Raw genomic sequence first — 25,084 nt, forward strand, 5'->3', positions numbered from 1 at the left:
TGTTCAATTTCTTATTTGATTGTCACAATCAGCCACATTATTAAAGGGCTTATCCAGGAACTTATATTAATGACCTATCCTCATGTGATAATGAGGACCTATCTTAAAGGGGTTGTCCCACAAAAAATATTGTACAGTATTCAAACCAGCACATGGATCTGAATACTTTTGTATTTGCATGTAATTAAAAATTTAGCCTAGCCACTGAGTTATTCAATTAAATGTATCTGTATAGCGCCACCTGCTGTTTGTTCTTTCTTTTATTTCTTTGACCTGCTCACTGAGATGGCCGCACATGCTCAGTTTAATCCTTCAAATGCCTCCTGAGCTGTGATAGGGAGAGCATGGACACGCCCCCTGAGCTGTGAGAGGGAGAGCTGAGACACACCTCCTGAGCTGTGATAGGGAGAGCTGAGACACAACTCCTGAGCTGTGATAGGGAGAGCTGAGACACACCTCCTGAGCTGTGATAGGGAGAGCTGAGACACAACTCCTGAGCTGTGATAGGGAGAGCTGAGACACACCTCCTGAGCTGTGAGAGGGAGAGCTGAGACACACCTCCTGAGCTGTGAGAGGGAGAGCTGAGACACACCTCCTGAGCTGTGATAGGGAGAGCTGAGACACACCTCCTGAGCTGTGATAGGGAGAGCTGAGACACACCTCCTGAGCTGTGATAGGGAGAGCTGAGACACAACTCCTGAGCTGTGAGAGGGAGAGCTGAGACACGCCTCCTGAGCTGTGAGAGGGAGAGCTGAGACACACCTCCTGAGCTGTGATAGGAAGAGCTGAGACACGCCTCCTGAGCTGCAGCAGGAAAGACACTCCCCTTGAGCTGTCAGCTTGATATAAATCTAGCAGAGCAATGAATGTGGAGATCCCTGGATCCATGTGAGGTACAGGGCTGGTTCTAGCTTTGTTAGAAATGGATTGTCATGTCCTATATGATGTCTGATTTTCATTTTGTACATTAGGGATAACCCCTTTAAGGATAAGTCATCATTATCAATTCCCAGATAACCCCTTTAAATTACATATAGTGTACAATTGCCTTGAGAGCCTGAACCTTATTTTTTGTAAAATTATCATCACTTCTGCTGATGGAAAGAAGAAACTATCAATATGGGCTGCCAAATGGAAACTCAGCATAAAGCCTGTCATCTTATGTGACCTAACACATAATATCATGTTCTATTATTGATGTGTTCTTACTTTATGTAACAGGAGTTCAGTCAATTCTACATAAGCAAGATATATGGTTATAAATACTCATGGGAAGGAACTTTGGGAAATGGACTTTGTTTTTCGCATTGTTTTGTCCATGAATATATAACAATTCTGATGTCTATCAGTAGCAGAGGTTCATTGTATACAGTCCCCATCATGGTCCTCATAACACTATTTCATACTTGTCTTCCAACACTGGCAAAAATATCATGTCTTGAAGATGCTACAACCATTTCCTGCCAAGACTGAAGGGTGGCCAACCAAGTTAAAGAGGATACCTCTTAGGTTAAGATACAAACCATCATTGTCTGTTGGATCTATCTCATGGCAATGCTGAAACCATTGTACTTTATATGATTTAGTAGATGGGTCTACACTTGGTTTGACTTTTCATTTAGCGTCTTTCTTGAACTGTTGCATATATATCTTGAGGGGCACTGGTGGGCTTGACAGTAGCATACACAATCTGGGAGTCATCGGGTGACTTTCGTCCCTTACTCCCATTGCTTGTCTTCTGCTGCAAGGAGGACTCATTTAAATGTGCATAGAGAACTTCTCCGGAAACCTAGGAGGAGGAAAAATGAAGATTACTTCTCTATATCCTGTTGACCCTTTGTATATTTCCTCAAGAACATCCCAACCACCAGTGTAAGCGCTTCTGTTCTATATTTTCCATTGTTAATATACTCAACAACCAGGAAATAAAATGGATGAGTTTACTCAAAATGACATCACCATGAGGTCTTGATACTATGTAGATGCCTTTCAGCCAGGACATGTTTTTCCACAAGAGAAACAAACCAGTTGTACCGGCTCCCCCACACAGCAGTAAACCCCTCCAACCACTTGAATGCACTCTAGGGACCCTATTGGAGACACTCTGAGATTAATCTAAGACTGGCCATAAACGTTACACTGTCCACCAAAAGCTCAAGCCAACAGCTATCTTTTTCAAAGTCTTCATACATATGCATTAGAGATGAGAAAATCGATTTGATAGAATTGAAATTCGACCTCAGGTTTTTAAAAATTCAGATTTGGTAGAATCAGAATCTTTTCAGATTCATGTGGGTAGAATCAGCGGCATGCTAAGGGGAGGGCGTGGAGGGCAGTCCGCCCCGGGTGCCAGAGCCTAGAAGCAATAAGTGCTTCTATCAATTAGTGTTGAGCGCGAATATTCAAATTTTAATCGCAAATATCACCACTTCGAGAATTCACAAATATTTAGAATATAGTGCTATATATTCGTGAATAGTGTTGATCGCGAATATTTTAATCGCAAATTTATCGTGAATATCGGCACTTAGCAACATCCCTAGCAACCAATAGGAAAGTTGCCTAACCCTTAGTGTTGATCACGAATATTCGAATTGCTAATTTTTATCGTGAATATATTACATTGACGATTTTCGCAATCAAGTAAATAATGACTGGAGATCACGTATTCTCGAATTTGCTAATTTATGGCGAATATTCGGCCAACAATTCGTGAAATATCAAGAATTCGAATATTGCCTATGCCGCTCATCACTACCATCAACACAGATGGAAGTGCTCACTGCTGGAGCGTCGGGAGCTGCGGTCCTGCCACTCCGCTCCCCGCGCACCATCTCTCCCACACAGAATGGTGAAGCAGGAAGACTTCTCCCCGCTCCACCATTCAACCTGCAGGCACAGATCGTTCTGCCGGTCTGTGTGGGAGGAGCTTGCAGCCCGGGAATCAGCATAAGCTCCGCCCACACCGTGCTGCAGAGTGATCTGTGTCTGCAGGGGAGAGAGGACTCTGAGCTTCAGGAACGGGACAAGGTGAGTAGTTACTGTGTTAAAAAAAAACACACAGAGGGGGCACAGAGGGCATTTCTACCATGGAAGGGGCACAGAGGGCATTTCTACCATGAGGGGGCACAGAGGGCATTTCTACCATGGAAGGGGCACAGAGGGCATTATTACTGTGAAGGGGCGCAGAGGACAATACTACTACAAAGGGAGCACAGAGGGCAATACTACTACAAAGGGGGCACAGAGGGCAATACTACTACAAAGGGGGCACAGAGGGCAATACTACTACAAAGGGGGCACAGAGGGCATTACTACTATTAGGGGAGCACAGAGGGCATTACTACTATGAGGGGGCACAATGGGCATTACTCCTATAAATGGGATACAATGAGAATTATATATATGAAGGGGGCACAATGGGAATTATAACTATAAAGGGTGGCACAATGGGCATTACTACTGTAAAAGGGGTACAATGGGCCTAACTACTGTGAAAGGGGCACAATGGGCATTACTATTATGATGGGGGCACAATGGGCATTACTACTGTGGAGGGGACACAGAGAGAATTACTCCGGTGAAGAGGGTGGGCATAACTATTATGGGGCACTGAGTGGGCATTATTACTGTGAGGGGGGTAAAATGGACATTACTACTGTGAAGGGGCATAGAGAGGGCATAACTACTGTGAGGGAGGCACAAAGAGGGCATTACAACTCTGAAGGGGGCACAAATATGGATTTACTACTGTGAGGGGGGCACAATGTGGGCAAATCTACTGTGAAAGTTCTACAGTGAAGGGATAACTACCTTGAGGGGGCACAATATGGTCATAACTACCGTGAGGGGGTACAATTTTTTTTAAAGTATTGGTGGGGGAGGTGTCAGAGAAAGGACCCACCCTGGATGGCAAACACCCTAGGCACGCCACCGGGTAGAATTATTCAAGAGAGAGATTTCAATGCACATTCGATTTTGATTCAAATTTCTTGCCCAATTTGGACGAATTGAACCTAAACTAATTTTGAGAAATGTATTCATATCTAATATACATGCTTGTCTCAACCAAAGAGGGGAGAAAACAGCTGCCAAACACCTCGGGCAATGTTTTATATTCCCAAGATTAATCCCACTGACAATCCTTATTGCCCCCAACACCTTCCATCGGGGGAGGGTTTGGAGGTCCCCATATACATTAGATACTTAGTCTTTAGAAATCGGTGAATTCTGCTGGTAATCACACAATGTAAATAATGAGCTTTAGGCACAGTATGGGGGAATTTTAGACTGAAACAAAGTATTAAGGCATCTGTGGCTAGTACATTGGGACTAAAGGCCACACAAAAATATTTGCACCACACAACAGACTAGTTTTGCATTGTGTGTTATTGCTTCTATCTAACATTGGGAGGGCAATAATAAAATCTTTGTAGTAGGCCCATCAAAGCATCCAGCCCTTGTATGTGGGCACACTAAGCAGAGCATAATCACAAGTCCATTCACATGGTCTATACTGGAGGGGAATCAGAGACTCTCCCACCACTTTTGTTTCTACAATGTGGATTTATGCAATAATGGAGTAGATCTAGGGCATGAAAATGTTATGTAATTGGTCATATCACAGATATGTGATGTAAAGTCCACTTAGTAGGGCTATAGATTACTGATAATGGCGAGTCAAAAATGATACGCATTCTGGCTGTAGAATTTATTTTAATCAACTTTCAGAAAAGACAAATACATCATTTTTCACATAATCTCCCTGCTTTTCACTATACTTTGTCCATCAGTGAAGAAGATTTTGTATTCCCTTATTAAAAAATGTTTTAGGTTGAGCTATGAGCCGCTAATGGACCATGGTCTTCACCACAGAACCATGGCTGATTTGGAAATCATCTGCCACTTCATTAACTTTCACTCATCTATGCAAAGAGAATCAGCTCATGAGTACGCTCAATGTTCTCATTACTCATAAAAGTGGATCGGCGTTATATCCTTCATGGCTGAATCTTGTTCGAACTTCTCTATCCATTCACACACTCACTTCCTTGGGACAAAACACTTTCTCCATACTGTGCAGAGCTACCTCCCAAGGAAGAGAACCATCTTGCTAGTATCCCCTTGTGCAGGTGGCCTCCTGTTAAAATCCAACTTTTTAACAAGGCTTGGAATTTGGAAAGGGAATGTAGCCAAGCCGAATATCCAAGTTTGGCTTGGCAATATTCACTTGTTGAATCCCAAAGCAATTTAAAGTCAGATTTTGATTCATATGAAACCCCTTCCACAAGGTGGCACTAACAAGATGGTTTCCTTCTGTGGGAGATACCTCTTTCCATATTATTGTCCCATGGAGTATTGCCTACAAGTCTGCATACCGTGGATAACTTTTTAGTAAGTCTCCTTACAGGACTGGTCTCTTTAAGAAGATATAAGAAGATCCAATGATGATTTTGGTCTTTTCTGAAAGGTGATTAAAAATAAATTCTGCAGCCAGAGTGTGGATAATTTTTGACTCAACCTCATATATAGTGATTTTATTAGAGAAGTTAATTTGAATGTTTAGAACCCTAAATATTTAAAGGCCCTCGGTCACACATTCACTGTTTCTTGTAGCAGTTTTGGAAGCTATAATCAGACTTGGACCACTTGACCACACTGTGAAAGGTTGTCTGGACTAAAGTGCTATTTCATCCGGTTACACAATAAAACCTACAGCTTGTTAAGTATCACCATGATGGCCTCTCCTGAAGCAACTGGAGATCTTGCATGACAATAATTGTGGTATGTTTCCACTGGACTTGGAGGTCGAGTGGAGGGGTGGACATTAGGCGCAAAGACACAACCAGAATTTTGCAAACCAATAGGTTTTTATTGTTACTGTGACATGTCACAGTAACAATAAAAACCTATTGGTTTGCAAAATTCTGGTTGTGTCTTTGCGCCTAATGTCCACCCCTCCACTCGACCTCCAAGTCCAGTGGAAACATACCACATATACTGACCCAGACGGCGGCTTGGCCCCCGCCTAAGGTGAACACGGACGTAATCGGCAGCACCAACCAGTCAAACTCTATAACCCCTATCCGCCTCCATTACAGTTGCACTGAACATCAGGTGCAACAATAAACAGGTGAGTGTAACCACTTTTTCCTGTATTTGGAGGCTTGTTTTTTTTAACTTACTAACCCTATGAGCGCCCTTTTCTTCCTTTGCCCAAATTTGGCCAATTGCTGCATGACAATAATGCACTGGGTGTAAATCATTGACAATAGGCCTGGCACACAAATGATTCGAGCTTTGTGACATGGTGCATTATCCTGCTGGAAGTAGCCATCAGAGGATGGATACATGTTTTCATTCTGTTTACGCCAAATTCGGACTCTACCATTTGAATGTCTCAACAGAAATCGAGACTCATCAGACCAGGCAACATTTTTCCAGTCTTCAACAGTCCAATTTTGGTGAGCTCGTGCAAATTGAAGCCTCTTTTTCCTATTTGTAGTGGAGATGAGTGGTACCCGGTGGGGTCTTCTGCTGTTGTAGCCCATCCGCCTCAAGGTTGTGCGTGTTGTGGCTTCACAAATGCTTTGCTGCATACCTCGGTTGTAACGAGTGGTTATTTCAGTCAACGTTGCTCTTCTATCAGCTTGAATCAGTCGGCCCATTCTCCTCTGACCTCTAGCATCCACAAGGCATTTTCGCCCACAGGACTGCCGCATACTGGATGTTTTTCCCTTTTCACACCATTCTTTGTAAACCCTAGAAATGGTTGTGCGTGAAAATCCCAGTAACTGAGCAGATTGTGAAATACTCAGACCGGCCCGTCTGGCACCAACAACCATGCCACGCTCAAAATTGCTTAAATCCCCTTTCTTTCCCATTCTGACATTCAGTTTGGAGTTCAGGAGATTGTCTTGACCAAGACCACACCCCTAAATGCATCGAAGCAACTGCCATGTGATTGGTTGACTAGATAATTGCATTAATGAGAAATAGAACAGGTGTTCCTAATAATTCTTTAGGTGAGTGTACATGGAATCCCATTGAAATCTAAACAAGACCTTCACATCCCTCAGAATATCTAGAAAGAATTATAAACCCTTCCAGTTGTTGACCTTTTGAACTCACCTCTTGAGCCGTTGTGCTGGAGGCAACTGCTGGTTCTTGCACTAAACGAAAAGAAAACATGAAGTTTAAGATGCTTGCCAGGAAACATGAGAAACATCTAACCACCGTCAGACTCACCATTGCCAGAAGAATTTTGATCTTTCAATGCAATATTTGAGGTCAGATATTTAACATCTTCCCTGAAAGAGGAAGCAGCTTTAAGTGAACGTTCACATCAACATTTTACTGAAGCATTCAACCTATGAGCAATGATGACCTTATAATGGACCTTCTCTACTACTGCATGGTCAGGTTCAGTGACTCTAGATTCCATGCATTGTCCTTTGGAGACTAAAGTTAATCTGAATGATATCTCCTGCACTATCGAGGGATTCAGTCTGCTCTTCTATCCACATACATGCTTTAAACCACAGCTCTTCTTGTTCTGATTGGCTTCTGTGTATAAGCACAAGCCCACCACCGCAGGAAGTCATTAAGAGCTGATTTTCATTACAAAAATATAAATAAAAAAATCTTGAAAAATGAAAAAAAAAATTACAGACCAGAAAAACTGTAATATCAACATGTAGAACTCCAAAAAACTGATTCCAAAAATATAATCCAGGGTCACCGTATCTGCCATAACTAGATAATGGTATTTTCAGGATTTATTCTCTGTACTTCTTACATTGCAGTAATTGGAATGAGATCGATTTCTATACTACAAAACGTACTTACCGCCCACTACGTGTCTGACAGAGGATGCCTGAAAGTGAAGAATAATGTATTACTGATAGTAAAGATAATGTCCGCTCACATAATGTATCACCCTGCAGGAGGAGGAGCAGACTCATAGCTCCTTCTATATGTATCACCCTGCAGGAGGAGGAGCAGACTCATAGCTCCTTCTATATGTATCACCCTGCAGGAGGAGGAGCAGACTCATAGCTCCTTCTATATGTATCACCCTGCAGGAGGAGGGGCAGACTCATAGCTCCTTCTATATGTATCACCCTGCAGGAGGAGGGGCAGACTCATAGCTCCTTCTATATGTATCACCCTGCAGGAGGAGGAGCAGACTCATAGCTCCTTCTATATGTATCACCCTGCAGGAGGAGGGGCAGACTCATAGCTCCTTCTATATGTATCACCCTGCAGGAGGAGGAGCAGACTCATAGCTCCTTCTATATGTATCATCCTGCAGGAGGAGGAGCAGACTCATAGCTCCTTCTATATGTATCACCCTGCAGGAGGAGGAGCAGACTCAGAGCTCCTTCTATATGTATCACCCTGCAGGAGGAGGGGCAGACTCATAGCTCCTTCTATATGTATCACCCTGCAGGAGGAGGAGCAGACTCAGAGCTCCTTCTATATGTATCACCCTGCAGAGGAGGAGCAGACTCATAGCTCCTTCTATATGTATCACCCTGCAGGAGGAGGAGCAGACTCATAGCTCCTTCTATATGTATCACCCTGCAGGGGGAGGAGCAGACTCAAAGCTCCTTCTATATGTATCACCCTGCAGGAGGAGGAGCAGACTCATAGCTCCTTCTATATGTATCACCCTGCAGGAGGAGGAGCAGACTCATAGCTCCTTCTATATGTATCACCCTGCAGGAGGAGGAGCAGACTCATAGCTCCTTCTATATGTATCACCCTGCAGGAGGAGGAGCAGACTCATAGCTCCCTTCTATATGTATCACCCTGCAGGAGGAGGGGCAGACTCATAGCTCCTTCTATATGTATCACCCTGCAGGAGGAGGAGCAGACTCATAGCTCCTTCTATATGTATCACCCTGCAGGAGGAGGGGCAGACTCATAGCTCCTTCTATATGTATCACCCTGCAGGAGGAGGGGCAGACTCATAGCTCCTTCTATATGTATCACCCTGCAGGAGGAGGAGCAGACTCATAGCTCCTTCTATATGTATCACCCTGCAGGAGGAGGGGCAGACTCATAGCTCCTTCTATATGTATCACCCTGCAGGAGGAGGGGCAGACTCATAGCTCCTTCTATATGTATCACCCTGCAGGAGGAGGAGCAGACTCATAGCTCCTTCTATATGTATCACCCTGCAGGAGGAGGGGCAGACTCATAGCTCCTTCTATATGTATCACCCTGCAGGAGGAGGAGCCGACTCATAGCTCCTTCTATATGTATCACCCTGCAGGAGGAGGAGCAGACTCATAGCTCCTTCTATATGTATCACCCTGCAGGAGGAGGGGCAGACTCATAGCTCCTTCTATATGTATCACCCTGCAGGAGGAGGAGCAGACTCATAGCTCCTTCTATATGTATCACCCTGCAGGAGGAGGGGCAGACTCATAGCTCCTTCTATATGTATCACCCTGCAGGAGGAGGAGCAGACTCATAGCTCCTTCTATATGTATCACCCTGCAGGAGGAGGAGCAGACTCATAGCTCCTTCTATATGTATCACCCTGCAGGAGGAGGAGCAGACTCATAGCTCCTTCTATATGTATCGCCCTGCAGGAGGAGGGGCAGACTCATAGCTCCTTCTATATGTATCACCCTGCAGGAGGAGGAGCAGACTCATAGCTCCTTCTATATGTATCACCCTGCAGGAGGAGGGGCAGACTCATAGCTCCTTCTATATGTATCACCCTGCAGGAGGAGGGGCAGACTCAAAGCTCCTTCTATATGTATCACCCTGCAGGAGGAGGGGCAGACTCATAGCTCCTTCTATATGTATCACCCTGCAGGAGGAGGAGCAGACTCATAGCTCCTTCTATATGTATCACCCTGCAGGAGGAGGAGGAGCAGACTCATAGCTCCTTCTATATGTATCACCCTGCAGGAGGAGGGGCAGACTCATAGCTCCTTCTATATGTATCACCCTGCAGGAGGAGGGGCAGACTCATAGCTCCTTCTATATGTATCACCCTGCAGGAGGAGGGGCAGACTCATAGCTCCTTCTATATGTATCACCCTGCAGGAGGAGGAGCAGACTCATAGCTCCTTCTATATGTATCACCCTGCAGGAGGAGGAGCAGACTCATAGCTCCTTCTATATGTATCACCCTGCAGGAGGAGGGGCAGACTCATAGCTCCTTCTATATGTATCACCCTGCAGGAGGAGGGGCAGACTCATAGCTCCTTCTATATGTATCACCCTGTAGGAGGAGGGGCAGACTCATAGCTCCTTCTATATGTATCACCCTGTAGGAGGAGGGGCAGACTCATAGCTCCTTCTATATGTATCACCCTGCAGGAGGAGGAGCAGACTCATAGCTCCTTCTATATGTATCACCCTGCAGGAGGAGGGGCAGACTCATAGCTCCTTCTATATGTATCACCCTGCAGGAGGAGGGGCAGACTCATAGCTCCTTCTATATGTATCACCCTGCAGGAGGAGGAGGAGCAGACTCATAGCTCCTTCTATATGTATCACCCTGCAGGAGGAGGGGCAGACTCATAGCTCCTTCTATATGTATCACCCTGCAGGAGGAGGAGCAGACTCATAGCTCCTTCTATATGTATCACCCTGCAGGAGGAGGGGCAGACTCATAGCTCCTTCTATATGTATCACCCTGCAGGAGGTGGGGCAGACTCATAGCTCCTTCTATATGTATCACCCTGCAGGAGGAGGGGCAGACTCATAGCTCCTTCTATATGTATCACCCTGCAGGAGGAGGAGGAGCAGACTCATAGCTCCTTCTATATGTATCACCCTGCAGGAGGAGGGGCAGACTCATAGCTCCTTCTATATGTATCACCCTGCAGGAGGAGGAGCAGACTCATAGCTCCTTCTATATGTATCACCCTGCAGGAGGAGGGGCAGACTCATAGCTCCTTCTATATGTATTACCCGGCAGGAGGAGGAGCAGACTCATAGCTCCTTCTATATGTATCACCCTGCAGGAGGAGGAGCAGACTCATAGCTCCTTCTATATGTATCACCCTGCAGGAGGAGGGGCAGACTCATAGCTCCTTCTGTCTGTATCTCCCTACAGGAGGAGATTAGGATGATATCTTAGCATAGAAAGGTTATGTTGATATCCGCCTGATTGTAAATCTTATGTGCAGTGACAGACTTTAGCATTTTCTTACCTCTTTTCTTTAAAATGATGAAGATTACAGCACATAGGATAATAAGAACAAGCAGGCCAGCGACTAAGACGTACAGCCATGTGTTACTATCTGGTATCTCATTATCTGCAATTAAGATATCAATTAGACTGTTGCATCTGTTAGCACCAAAAATCTAATAAAAACTGTTAAAAACTGCTTTGCAAAAAGTAAAGTTAATATAAAATACCTTACATTACTGATACCGTACTAGTCTTGAGTCATTTCCTGTATTTCTATTATTAAAATTTCAAAAGCGTAACAAATAAATAAATACATAAATTACACTGTAATAACACAAACCAAACATACACAACATAAAGCACCTCAGCACGGTACAGACAACACCGGTCCAACCCCACTCTACATCCCCCACAGAACACCAACTATATACAGGATTTACAATTTCAATATCAATGTTCTAACGTTCCTGGTCTGGTTGCACCCTACCTACACACAGTAAAATACAACAAAATACAGAAATCTTACAAAAAAACTTTAAAAAATCCTACACACGAACACTCCAATTGTCACGGATTTGAGTGGGGATAACTCTAATCCGTGTGATGTTAAGTTAAGTGGAAGCTGCTTGACCAGGACAACAGAATTAGGGAGCAGGTCACCTCCTAGCGCATCCCTAATCTGACCCCGACTCCTAGCTGTATGAGCCGACCCTGATGGTAGGAGGGCTCATACTCAGGAACCTCGCTTCCCTACTAGCCCTGGACGATCCCTGAGCTAGGAGCTGGGTAAGACAGCCTGTTCCTTCTGGGTATGGATGAACAGGAGTCTAAACTGGCCAAGCTGCATGGGACGAGAGACATAAACAGCCTATGGATATGGCAGATTGAAAAGCACTTCCACACCTACCTGCCACAGGAACACTAACTGGATCCCGTGCTAACAAGCTGATGTCCACACCCAAACATAAAAGGACACAGCACACAGACATAAACACACAGGAACCCAGATCCATTGCTGCAATAATAACAGACACCACATAAACATAAAATAACATCATACATAGGTTTATGACCACAAGGGTGGCCCTCACTGGCAGATGGTATTAGAGACCAGGAGGATGCCTCCAGCTTACTACAAGGCTGGAGTACCCCTCAGCTACAGGTCTCAGCAGAGGCTAAATAGCCCAAAGTGGCCACACCCACACAGACACAGACTGGAAAGGGAATTAACCCTTCCAACACCAACCAGGGAAGTGAAACCACTTAAAGGGGAATACACACACAAATATCACACTGCAGCTGTTACCGCCGGCAACGACATGCGTGGCAACCATGTCCTGGGGAACAGCCAGAAGGCCAAGACACTGCCACCACATGTACACTAAACCACACGTTGCCACGGACAACCACAAGTGAAGGAAAGTCTCACAGTGCACACATACAACAACCTCATGCACAACAAACAAGGAAAGTGCACACATATGAAGAGAGGTTGCCAGGTGTTACCGCATGCCCTTCACAGCAAGCTGCCTAGCAACAGCTCAGGCTGCTATACTGTGAATACAATCATGTTGCCAGCGGCAACCACATGTGAGGTAACATACCAACAGTCCTCACCATGTGATTGACAACAGACCAAACCGCAGGCAACTGCATGCGGGGAAGTCACAACCATGACCATGGTCATGACACCAATACAATACAACACACACATAATTTTTATATTATTTTTTTGGGGGGGCCCTGAGCTGGTCCCACATCCTATGTCCCCAGTACATGATAACAGATGTCCATGAACCAGCCCAGGATTTTCTCATATACCCCAGAGGTTCCCAATAGTCCACAATGTCCCATAAAACCCCAAAACTCTCCCCCCCATTTACCAACCACCCAACCTAACACTACACCCAACAACTCAAATGATAAAATATATACATCACTAGTGTTGAGCGCGAATATTTGAATCGCAAATTTTAATTGCGAATATCGCCACTTCGAGAATTCGCGAATATTTAGAATATAGTGCTATATACTCGTATTCACGAATAGTGTTGAATATTCTAATCGCGAATTTATTGCAAATTTATCGCAAATATATTACATTGCTGATTTTAACAATCAAGTCAACAATGACTGGAGATCGCAAATTCTCGAATTTGAAAATTTATGGCAGATATTCGGCCAAAAATTCGAGAAATATTGTGTATTCGAATATTGCCTATGCCGCTCATCACTATACATCACTTTACAAATACAGAAATACACTACATACCAATATAGACATATAAACTAAAATACATGGCAGACCTACCATACCACCCATAATTAGGCTTTTCAGCCACACACAACCACTTAAGCTTAAGTTCGGCGCCGGCAAGCCCTATGTCCTCATATAGCCACCAAAACAAAACAAAAATCTAGAGTGACAGCATCAGCCCACCAACGGGAAGGGAGACAACAGGCTAGGATACCCCGAAGGAAAAAACCCTCCAGACAAGAGAGGCTCTACCAGCCCCCAACCTCTTATACTCCAGAGAGCGTACCTTCACAGGTCTCTGAGAATGTTCCTAATAGAGATGGGATGGGGGATTCGTCGAATCCACGAATCCCTCGAATCTTGCTGGATTCGTGGGATTCGTGGACTCGAATCCCGACGTAATTTACCTGAAACGAATCCGACGAATCCCGGTGGGAGGGACTGGGAGGAGGAGCTGGGGGCCGGTGCGTTCACTGTGCTCCGGCCCCTCCGCTCCAGTACAGTTATAAAATGTGTAATTCTATTAATAATGAATGATTCATGCTGCCCCCTCTGTCAGTAGTACATTCAATATATCCTACTTACAGGGCTACTGATATCGTAATGCAGGCCGGCCGGGCAGACGAGCGGCAGAGTGACTGACTGACGTCACCTGCCTGCGCCGCCTGCTTCATTCTTAAAGTAGGCGGCGCCGCTCATCTGCCCGGCCGGCCTGTATTACGATATCAGTAGCCCTGTAAGTAGGATATATTGAATGTACTACAGACAGAGGGGGCAGCATGAATCATTCATTATTAATAGAATTACACATTTTATAACTGTACTGGAGCGGCAATGGGGGTCTGTGGATTACACTGTTAAGGGGTGGGGGGAGAGGTCTGTGGATGGTACTGTTATGGGGTGGGGGGGTCTGTGGGTGGCACTGTTATGGGGTGGGGGGGTCTGTGGATGGCACTGTTATGAGGTGGGGGGGTCTGTGGATGGCACTGTTATGAGGTGGGGGGTCTGTGGATGGCACTGTTATGGGGTGGGGGGGTCTGTGGATGGCACTGTTATGGGGTGGGGGGGTCTGTGGATTGCACTGTTATGGGGTGGGGGGTCTGTGGATGGCACTGTTATGGGGTGGGGGGGTCTGTGGATGGCACTGTTATGGGGTGGGGGGGTGTGTGGGTGGCACTGTTATGGGGTGGGGGGTCTGTGGATGGCACTGTTATGGGGTGGGGGTGGTCTGTGGATGGCACTGTTATGGGGTGGGGGGGTCTGTGGATGGCACTGTTATGGGGTGGGGGGGTCTGTGGATGGCACTGTTATAGGATGGGGGGGTCTGTGGATGGCACTGTTATAGGATGGGGGATCTGTGGATGCCAGGGGGAGAGGTGAGAGGCACTATGATACTGGCACATTGGGGGGGGAGGCACTATGATACTGGCACATTATGGGGGGAGATGGCACTATGATACTGGCACATTATGGGGGAGATGGCACTATGATACTGGCACATTATGGGGGGAGGTGGCACTATAATACTGGCACATTATGGGGGGAGATGGCACTATGATACTGGCACATTATGGGGGGAGGTGGCACTATAATACTGGCACATTATGGGGGAGATGGCACTATGATACTGGCACATTATGGGGGGAGATTGCACTATGATACTGGCACATTATGGGGGGAGATGGCACTATAATACTGGCACATTGGGGGGGAGATGGCACTATGATACCGGCACATGGGGGGGAGGAGATGGGCACTCCGCACTTGATACTGGCACATGATTAGGGGGGCATCTATGGGGACACTTACTGGCACATTATTGGGTGGCACTGTGGGGCCACTTCTTATTAGCACATTATTGGGGGGCACTATGGGGGCATCTACTGAGGCCACAAAGAAGGGGTATTTTATATGGGGGGCTCTGTGTGGTACTAGTATTATCAGGGGTATTATCTGTTTCGGCAGTATAGTATTGGGGAGCACAGCGGAACAGTATTGTGGGTGTTAGGATGATTTGTCCAGAAGATGGGAGGATGATGGAAAAGTAGTAAACTAAGATTTTTTTTTGTCAAACTGCAGAGACGAAAAATGGCCGAAAAATGGTGTCTGGTCTGAAGGTCTGAAAGGAGAAGATGAGGAAAGAGAACATCTACATCAAAGGAGACGTCGCTGGATGTAAGAGATATGTGGCGCTGAATTACCCTGTATGTTCTGTAGTGATAGGAGCAGGGGTCATAGCAGGGGTCATCGCGGTCATATAGGGTGCGACTGTGACTGGGAGGTGGAGGTTCAGACAAACTGACGCGGTCTGACTTTGTTTCCTACACCGTGCGTTCACACAATTATGTACAGGATTCGTAGGATTCGAGATTCGAAAGATTCAATATATTCGAGAACCTTTTCGGATTCGGATTCGAAAAAAATTGGATTCGTCCCACCTCTAGTTCCTAACCACCTCATCTGCAGGGAGGATTTTTCGCTGCGTCAAGACTAAACATCGTGCATGCCACATGTATTACTTGACCACTGAGCTGACTAGGAATAAAGTGCAGAGGTCCCTACCACCCAGGTGTCTGAATGCTCTATTGTCCCATTCCGCATAGGAAAGAATGACCAGCCTAGGCCAGCCGATGGAGGTCCCACCCTGGTGTAAACCTCCTTGTTAAAGGGACAATGAAGCAGGAAGTGGTCCATGCTCTCCAGCACACCACCACACTCCTCCCAGGGACGCCCCCTGTCGTCAGAGCTCCTACCCTTTAGATTGTCCCTCACACATAGTTTCCCATGGAAGCAGCGCCAAGTCAAGTAAAAAAAACTTCAAGGGAATCCTGATGGAATTCAAAAGCTGTAACCTGACCCCCAGATCCCGACCTCAGCAGTCCCTGAGGGCCAGAGGTTTCTGTAAATGGGTCCACAGAACCCTTTGATCAAGGAGTTTCCTTGACTGAGTCCTGATTTCCCACATCCCCAGACCCCACCAACGTAATACCTTCAGACCCAGGGCAGCATAATCCGGGAGATGGCCATGTGGTGTGCAGAGATTCTTCACTTGCCCTCCTGTCTCCCATTCGTGGGAAAAAGGCTGAAACCATCCCAGACAGGAGACTACCCACGGAGGAGCCCTCTCTTTCCAGAGGCTTACAAGGTTAATCTTAATAAAGGGGTTCACCAGGAACACCACAGGGTTGACCATACCCAACCCTCCTAGTCTCCTCGTATGGTAAGTAACCTCCCTCTTGACAAGGTTCAGTCTATCTCCCCATGACATCTGGAAGAACAGACTGTAGATCCAAGTCCAGAAAGGTTCTGGCATGATGCACACACTGCTCAGATATAACAGCAAATGGATCAGGTAGGCTTCGATAATGTATACCCTTACCCTGAGGGTCAAAGACCAACCTTTCCACTGGTCCAACCTCTGAACGGCAATCTAAAGCCTGCTATCCCAATTTGATGGGGGTAATCCCCCTGGCAAATTTTAATGCGGAGGACTTTGGTAGACTCCTGGGGCTCTAGAAGGGGAATCAGGATCTCCTCCTCCTAGCCAGAAACTCTCATACGTATTCTGGTTGATTTTGGACCCAGATAACTCAGAGTAGTGTTCTACCTCCAACAGCACCCACTCTGCCTTCCTTCTCGAAGACACAAAGATAGTTACGTCATCAGCATACGCCAGTGTGGTTGACCGGTCCATTACGACACCCACCAATGGCCCAAGATCAACCCTTCTAAGTAAAGGATCAATCGCGAACACGTACAATAGCGAGCTCAAAGGACAACCCTGGCGAACCCCAGATCCCACTTCAAAAGCTCTCCCGCTGCACACAAGGTCTTAAGCCAGTCAACAAACCCCCCGGCAGGCCATATCTCAGAAGGACAGACCTGAGGTGCTCGTGGTCAACGCAATCAAACTTTTTTGCGTGATCCAAGGACAGCATGTACCCCTTACAGGGACCTGCCCTGCCTTGCTTCTTGGCCTCCTGGACACTGAGCACAACACTAAAAGTACTGTGGCCTGGAACAGAGCAATGTTGGGCATCTGAAAGGAGCTGGGGTGCAAACTTCACTAACCAATTAAATAGCACCTTCGCCAGAATCTTTCTGTCAATGTGGGATGGATCTTTACGATTTGACAGAATGATCAGGGACGATCTCCTTGACTTTGGTAGAGTACCCGAGGAGAAACACTTATTGAATACCTCAGTCAAGAGGTGAACTAAAGTGTCCTTAAAGGTCTTATAAAACTCATATGTTAAGCCACCTGGACCTGGCGATTGTTTGGGAGCAAGTCCCTCAATCACCAGGCTGACTTCCTCTTTCTGGATCATGTCAGTCAAAATCTCAAGAGAGGGGTCCACTCCTGGTTCAGGAACAGTTTCAGCCAGGAAAGCAGACATCTTTTCACGATCAAGATCCCTCCTCTCCATGAGATGTGATTAAAAGTATCTGACGACCTCCAAGATACTGGATCTGAATAACAAAACCTATCTATTCTAGACCTACAACTACACTTTGATAAGTGAACCCTGCGTGGTCTGGGGTGTGTCGGATGTGGACATCCTCCAGACGAGCCTCACTAGCTATACTATTGAGCGCGACACTATCGTAAGTCAGCTTGTCTCTGAGACCTCCCTTATCCTGGGACCTCGTGACAGTATTAACCCCTTCTACCCTGAGCAAGTTTTCACCTTCCTGCCCAGGCCATTCTTTGCAAATCTGACATGTGTCACTTTATGTGGTAATAGCTTTGGAACAATTTTATTTATCCAGGCAATTCTGAGATTGTTTTCTCGTGACACATTGTACTTTGTGATAGTCATAAATTTGAGTCAATATATTTCACCTTTATTTATGAAAAAAATCCCAAAATTAAAATAATTTGCAATTTTCAAAATTTCTGTTTCTCTGCTTTTAAAACAGAAAGTAATACCTCATAAAATATGTATTATTTAACATTCCCCATATGTCTACTTTATGTTGGCATCATTTTGTAAATGTCATTTTATTTTATTAGGACTAAGGTTGAGCGAACCCGAATCCGAACCTGAACATTTCAGTAAAAGTTCGGGTTAGGGTAATATTAATATACCATCGGATCAGAGTTTTCTCCAATCCGATGGTATATTTTTAATTGAAGCGTCCCCATCACCATGGGAACGCCTCTATGTTAGAATATACCATCGGATTTGAGTTAGATCGTGAAAACTCAGATCCGACAGTATATTCTAACACAGAGGCGTTAGTGATGGGGACGCTTGAAGTTAGAAAATACTGAGAACTGTGGACATAACGGCCCCCTGCTGCCTGGCAGCACCTGATCTCTTACAAGGGTCTGTGATCCGCACAATTAACCCCTCAGGTGCCGCACCCGAGAGGTTAATTGTGCGGATCTCAGCCCCCTATGAGAGATCGGGTGCTGCCAGGCAGCAGGGGCCAGACCCCCCTCCCTCCCCAGTATTAAAATAATTGGTGGCCAGTGCGGCCCCCCCTCCCTCCCTCCCCAGTATTAAGATCATTGGTGGCCAGTGCGGCCCCCCCACCCCCCCTATAAAAATCATTGGTGTCCAGTGCGGCCCCCCACCCCTAATTAAAATCATTGGTGGCAGTGTCCACAGGTTAACAACCCCCCCCCCATCATTGGTGGCAGCGGAGCGGCAGTTCCGATCGGAGTCCCAGTTTAATCGCTGGGGCTCAAATCGGTTACCATGGCAGCCAGGATGCTACTGCAGTCCTGGCTGCCAAGGTTACTTAGCACTTTTAGCAGCATTATACTTACGTGCGCTGTCTGTGGCCGGCAGTGCGCTCCTCCTACTGGTAAGTGACAGGTCTGTGCTATAAGCAATGCGCCGCACAGACCTTTCACTTACCAGTAGGAGGAGCGCCGGCCGGCCACAGACAGTGCACGTAAGTATAATGCTGCTGAAAGTGCTAAGTAACCATGGCAGCCAGGACTGCAGTAGCGTCCTGGCTGCCATGGTAACCGATCGGAGCCCCAGCGATTAAACTGGGACTCCGATTGGAACTGCCGCTCCGCTGCCACCAATGATGGGGGGGGGGAGGGGAGGCCGCACTAAACACCAATCATTTTAAAACTGATTAGGGAGGGGGGTCTGGCCCCCTTCTGCCTGGCAGCACCTGATCTCTTACAGGGGGCAGTGATCCGCACAATTAACCCCTCAGGTGCGGCACCTGAGGGGTTAATTGTGTAGATCACAGCCCCCTGTAAGAGATCAGGTGCTGCCAGTCAGCAGGGGGCCGTTATGTCCACAGTTCTCAGTATATTCTAACTTGAAGCGTCCCCATCACCATGGGAACGCCTCTATGTTAGAATATACCATCGGATTTGAGTTAGAGCGTGAAAACTCAGATTCGACAGTATATTCTAACACAGAGGCGTTCCCATGGTGATGGGGAAGCTTCAAGTTAGAATATACTAAGAACTGTGTACATAACTGCCCCCTGCTGCCTGGCAGCACCTGATCTCTTAAAGGGGGCTGTGATCCGCACAATTAACCCCTCAGGTGCCGCACCTCCTCAGTATTAAAATCATTGGTGGCCAGTGTGGCCCCCCTCCCTCCCTCCCCAGTATTAAAATCATTGGTGGCCAGTGCGGCCCCCCCACCCCCACCCACTCCTATTAGAATCATTGGTGTCCAGTGCGCCCCCCCACATCATTGGTGGCAGCGGAGCGGCAGTTCCGATCGGAGTCCCAGTTTAACCACCTCAGCTCCCCTAGCTTAAACCCCCTTACAAACCCCCCTTACAGGCCCCCCTCCCTCCCCAGTATTAAAATCATTGGTGGCCAGTGCGGCCCCCCCACCCCCACCCCCCCCTATTAGAATCATTGGTGTCCAGTGCGCCCCCCCCCATCATTGGTGGCAGCGGAGCGGCAGTTCCGATCGGAGTCCCAGTTTAACCACCTCAGCTCCCCTAGCTTAAACCCCCTTACAAACCCCCTTACAAACCCCCCTTACCCTTACAATTCTGCACTACACTACTTTCACGGTTTATTGCTCGGTCATACAACTTACCACCCAAATAAATTTAACCTCCTTTTCTTCTCACAAATACAGCTTTCTTTTGGTGTTATTTGATTGCTGCTAAGATTTTTCGTTTTTCCAATATTAAGCAAAATAGGCCGCAATTTTCTCAAAAAAAGTGTATTTTTAACTTTCTCTGGTTAAATTGTTCAAATATTACATTTCTATACAAGTTTGTGTCAGAATTTATTGTGTTACATGTCTTTGATAAAAAAAAATCCAATAAGTGTATATTTATTGGTTTGCGCAAAAGTTATAGCATTTACAAACTATGGTACAAAAATATGAATTTCCGCATTTTGAAGCAGCTCTGACTTTCTGAGCACCTGTCATGTTTCTTGAGGTGTTAGAATGCCAGGATAGTATAAATACCCCCCAAATGACACCATTTTAGAAAGAAGACACCCCAAAGTATTCGCGGATGGGCATGGTGAGTTCATGTATGATTTAATTTTTTTTCACAAGTTAGCGGAAAATTACACTTTCTGAGAAAAATAAAATAAAGTTTTCATTTCTGCTAACTTCTGGCAAAAAAAATAAAAATCTCCCACGGACTCACTATGCCCCTCAGTGAATACCTTGGGGTGTCTACTTTCCAAAATGGGGTTATTTGTGGGGTGCGCATTCCACAACGTGGAGGTGTTAACGCGGTTTTGGAACTCATTGAACATTCAGGGAGAAATCCTTTATTTACTGAATTTGTAGAGGAATTTTGGAGAACAATACGTTTCTCTTTAATGATCAGTGGTATAGGCAAATCTACCGGACGGCCATGGGGACACCTGTCTCTTGTACCTTCGCCAACATATTTTTGGGGAGATTCGAGGACAGATTTGTCTTCTCAACGTCTAATCCATTCCTCAGTTGCATACGTCTATGTTTGCGCTATGTGGATGATATCTTCATGGTGTGGTCGGGGACACAGGAGCAGTGTAAACAATTTGTGGCCCATCTCAACGACGCGAACGACATGAACATGATGTTCACCCTCAATTTTGGGGGATCAACCATTGAGTTCTTGGACGTTCGCGTCGTTGTGGGAGATGGTGCCCTACATACCGAAGGGTATCGCAAACCGACTGCCACCAACACCCTACTACGCCATGAGAGCTATCATCCACGTAGCGTAACTAGGTCAGTCCCTTATGGACAATTTTTAAGACTTAGACGTATCAATAGCCAGGATGCAAGTTTCCTGAGACAGGCGAATGAACTGAGGGATAGATTGGTTCAACGCGGATACCCGCCAGAGCAATTGGATATAGCTTTGGAAAGGGCAAGTGCCCAAACGCAGCGATCATTGATGAAACGCAGAAGGAGTGGGGTAAAAAATGATGCAGAGAAAAAGGACAGGTTTGTGTTCGTATTCAAGCATAGTTGCATGGCTAATTGTATAAAAAGAACTATATTAAAAAATTGGGAGATTTTGAAGGCAGAAGGAGATTTTGGTTGTCACTCGGTAAGCCGGTTTGCAACTATCGATCCGGTGACTGCTCCCTGTGCGGCTATATGTTTCAGGGCCGCCATTTCTTTCTTGGAGGTTTTGAGCATTGTGTGCAGCAATTTATCAATTGTAGAACAACATATGTAGTTTATGGATTGATCTGCGTGTCCTTTTATATAGGAAAAACCAAAAGATCCTTAATGGAGCGGATACGAGAACACCGTAACTCAATAAAAACAGGCAAGGGACGTACTTGCCTAATTGAGCATATACGGTGCCAACATGGAGGAAATGCAAGTGCCCTGCGATTTGCGGGTTTGGAGCATGTTCCCCCATTGCCTCAGGGAGGCGACAGACACCGTATTCTGCTCCAGAAGGAAGCCCGGTTTATTATCAAAACAGATGCTACTGGGTGTTTGGGGCTTAATGAACGCAATGACTTGTCAGTGTTCATTGAATAGGATGCGTTATTAATGCGTCTTTGTTCATATGTATTACTGACTATAGGGTTATAGCAAGTATGTACACACATATATATATATATATATATATATACTTTTTGTATTTTTGGATCTTTATATATTGATATTGTTCTATTTAGCTCACTTCCAGAGGACTTAAATGTCATTTCTGCTATTCATATTAACTTTGTGTCACCTTTTGTAACGCTCTGCAAATGTTGTAACTTGTGTTTCGCCTTTGTTACTTTTGTTTTTAAATCTGCATCGATGCGCCTGTGTTTCAGGTGTGCGCTGCTGGTGTGACGTCAGGGGTTTTTGAGTGATGGGTCGGTTGGACCCTCCCCCTTATGACGCTATAGGTCAGCGCGCACACGATCCACAGAGTGAATCAAACAGCCGGAGGAAGCGGTCACACCGCGAAACGGCCGTCGCTGTTAACTAATACGTCATGTGAGTCTGCCCCTGAATGTAACTCTGCAACCACCAATAAAGAAGCGTGAACATGAACATGGATGGTGAGTGCGATGCATCTTTTTGATCTTGCTTTAATTATTTGTGGGGTGTGTTTACTGTTCTGGCATTTTGGACGGGGCTAAATTGTGAGCAACCCTGTAAAGCCTAAAGGTACTCGTTGGACTTTTGGCCCCTTTACGCACCTAGGCTGCAAAAAAGTGTCACACATGTGGTATCGCCGTACTCAGGAGAAGTAGGGCAATGTGTTTTGAGGTGTATTTTTACATATACCCATTCTGGGTGAGAGAAATATCTCTGTAAATTGACAACTTTGTATACATTTTTTTTAAAAGTTGTCATTTACAGAGATATTTCTCACACACAGTATGGGTATATGTAAAACTACACCCCAAAACACATTGCCCTACTTCTCCTGAGTACGGCGATACCACATGTGTGACACTTTTTTGTAGCCTAGGTGCACAAAGGGGCCCAAATTTCAATGAGTACCTTTAGTATTTCATAGGGCATTTTTTACGCATTTGGATTCCAAACTACTTCTCACGCTTTAGGGCCCCTAAAATACCAGGGCAGTATAAATAACCCACAAGTGACCCCATTTTGGAAAGAAGACACCCCAAGGTATTCCGTGTGGGGCATGGCGAGTTCCTAGAATATTTTTTTTTTGGAACAAGTTAGCGGAAAATGATTTTTCTTTATTTTTATTTTTTTTCTCTTACAAAGTCTCATATTCCACTAACTTGTGACAAAAAATAACATTTTACATGAACTCGCCATGCCCCTCACAAAATACCTTGGGGTGTCTTCTTTCCAAAATGGGGTCACTTGTGGGGTATTTATGCGTAAAAAATGCCCTGTGAAATCCTAAAAGTACTCATTGGAATTTGGGCCCCTTTGCGCACCTAGGCTGCAAAAAAGTGTCACACATGTGGTATCGCCGTACTCAGGAGAAGTAGGGCAATGTGTTTTGGGGTGTATTTTTACATGTACCTGTGGCAAAACCAACCTCGCCACTGTGTTTTGGAGGGGGCTGTTTGCCAGCCTCCTGCCCCAGGATTATGACCCATACTAACTTTGTAGGAGAAGATAGACCGGCCGCACAGCTTAAATCTGTGGAACTGTTTTGGGCAGGAAAGCCATGCTTGCGGCCGGCCAAATGTGACTTCCATGGAATTCGGGAACCCCTGCTCGGATCTGGGTGATTTTTGGATATGTTGTTAACCCAGATCAGATGTATACATTATGGGGATGTGTGGGGTTTTGAGGTGTTTTCTGTGTTGGGAAAAATGTGTGTGTTCTGTCTGGTAATGATTAAGTTAGCCCATTACGTTTGGTAATTGTATTTTGTGGATTGCGTCCCAGACAATGCCAGTGTGTTAGTTAATTGCGTCTCAGACAATGCTCATTGTATTTTGTTGATTGCGTTTCAGACATAGGGAAGGGGATTTTGTGTACAATTGCTGGGAGGGTTTCAATACTGTAAATGCATGTGATTGGCTAAAATATAAACTGTCACAGTCTTTTACAAGGGCCCCAGGGGGAGTGTCCCTTGCTAGGAGACCTGCATAAAAGGCTGAAATAACCCATTAAAGAGTTCCTGTTTTTATACCTTCATGAAGTTTTGGCTCATGTTTGGGGAATGGGATAACTACACTGTTGGGGATTGCTATATCACAATACTCCCCTGAGTATAAGCTCTTGTAAGAGCTTGTTCATGGTTCCTGCTCTCTGCATTTAGGAGAGGTTCACCCACTGGAGCCTGGAGCCTTGTTGTAGGTCCAGGGTGGGTAGGAGACGGCGAGACCTCCACCAAGCTTCGGCGGTTCGTGGGGTCTGCAGTGCTGATGGTGTCAAGTGGAGTGCTTGGAGTCCTCTGGAAGCACAAGGAGCATCTATCAACGGAGGTACCCGGTCGGGGTGCTAGGCGTTCCGTTACAATACCCATGCTGGGTGAGAGAAATATCTCTGTAAATAACAACTTTTCCCATTTTTTTTATACAAAGTTGTCAATTTACAGAGATATTTCTCTCACCCAGCATGGGTATATGTAAAAATACACCCCAAAACACATTGCCCTACTTCTCCTGAGTACGGCGATACCACATGTGTGACACTTTTTTGCAGCCTAGGTGTACAAAGGGGCCCAAATTCCAATGAGTACCTTTAGGATTTCACAGGGCATTTTTTACGCATTTGGATTCCAAACTACTTCTCACGCTTTAAGGCCCCTAAAATACCAGGGCAGTA

The 25,084-nt window shown here is 45.7% G+C and overlaps 1 protein-coding gene across 2 annotated transcripts in view; it reads right to left on the reverse strand.

Moving 5' to 3' along the window:
* Window positions 1–1,553: 1,553 nt before the first annotated feature.
* LOC120986554 overlaps window positions 1,554–25,084 on the reverse strand; it is a 149,337-nt gene continuing 125,806 nt past the window's right edge. For both annotated transcript variants that reach the window (XM_040415194.1, XM_040415193.1), the window contains exons 5-9: window positions 11,181–11,285; window positions 7,849–7,876; window positions 7,249–7,310; window positions 7,132–7,172; window positions 1,554–1,789 (exon numbers count right to left, since the gene is read on the reverse strand). In XM_040415194.1, the coding sequence (XP_040271128.1) occupies window positions 1,619–1,789; window positions 7,132–7,172; window positions 7,249–7,310; window positions 7,849–7,876; window positions 11,181–11,285 (407 nt within the window). In that variant the 3' untranslated portion in view covers window positions 1,554–1,618. The remainder of the gene's footprint in view (window positions 1,790–7,131; window positions 7,173–7,248; window positions 7,311–7,848; window positions 7,877–11,180; window positions 11,286–25,084) is intronic.

This window comes from Bufo bufo, chromosome 1, assembly GCF_905171765.1.
Source record: "Bufo bufo chromosome 1, aBufBuf1.1, whole genome shotgun sequence".
Classification (NCBI taxonomy): Eukaryota; Metazoa; Chordata; class Amphibia; order Anura; family Bufonidae; genus Bufo; species Bufo bufo.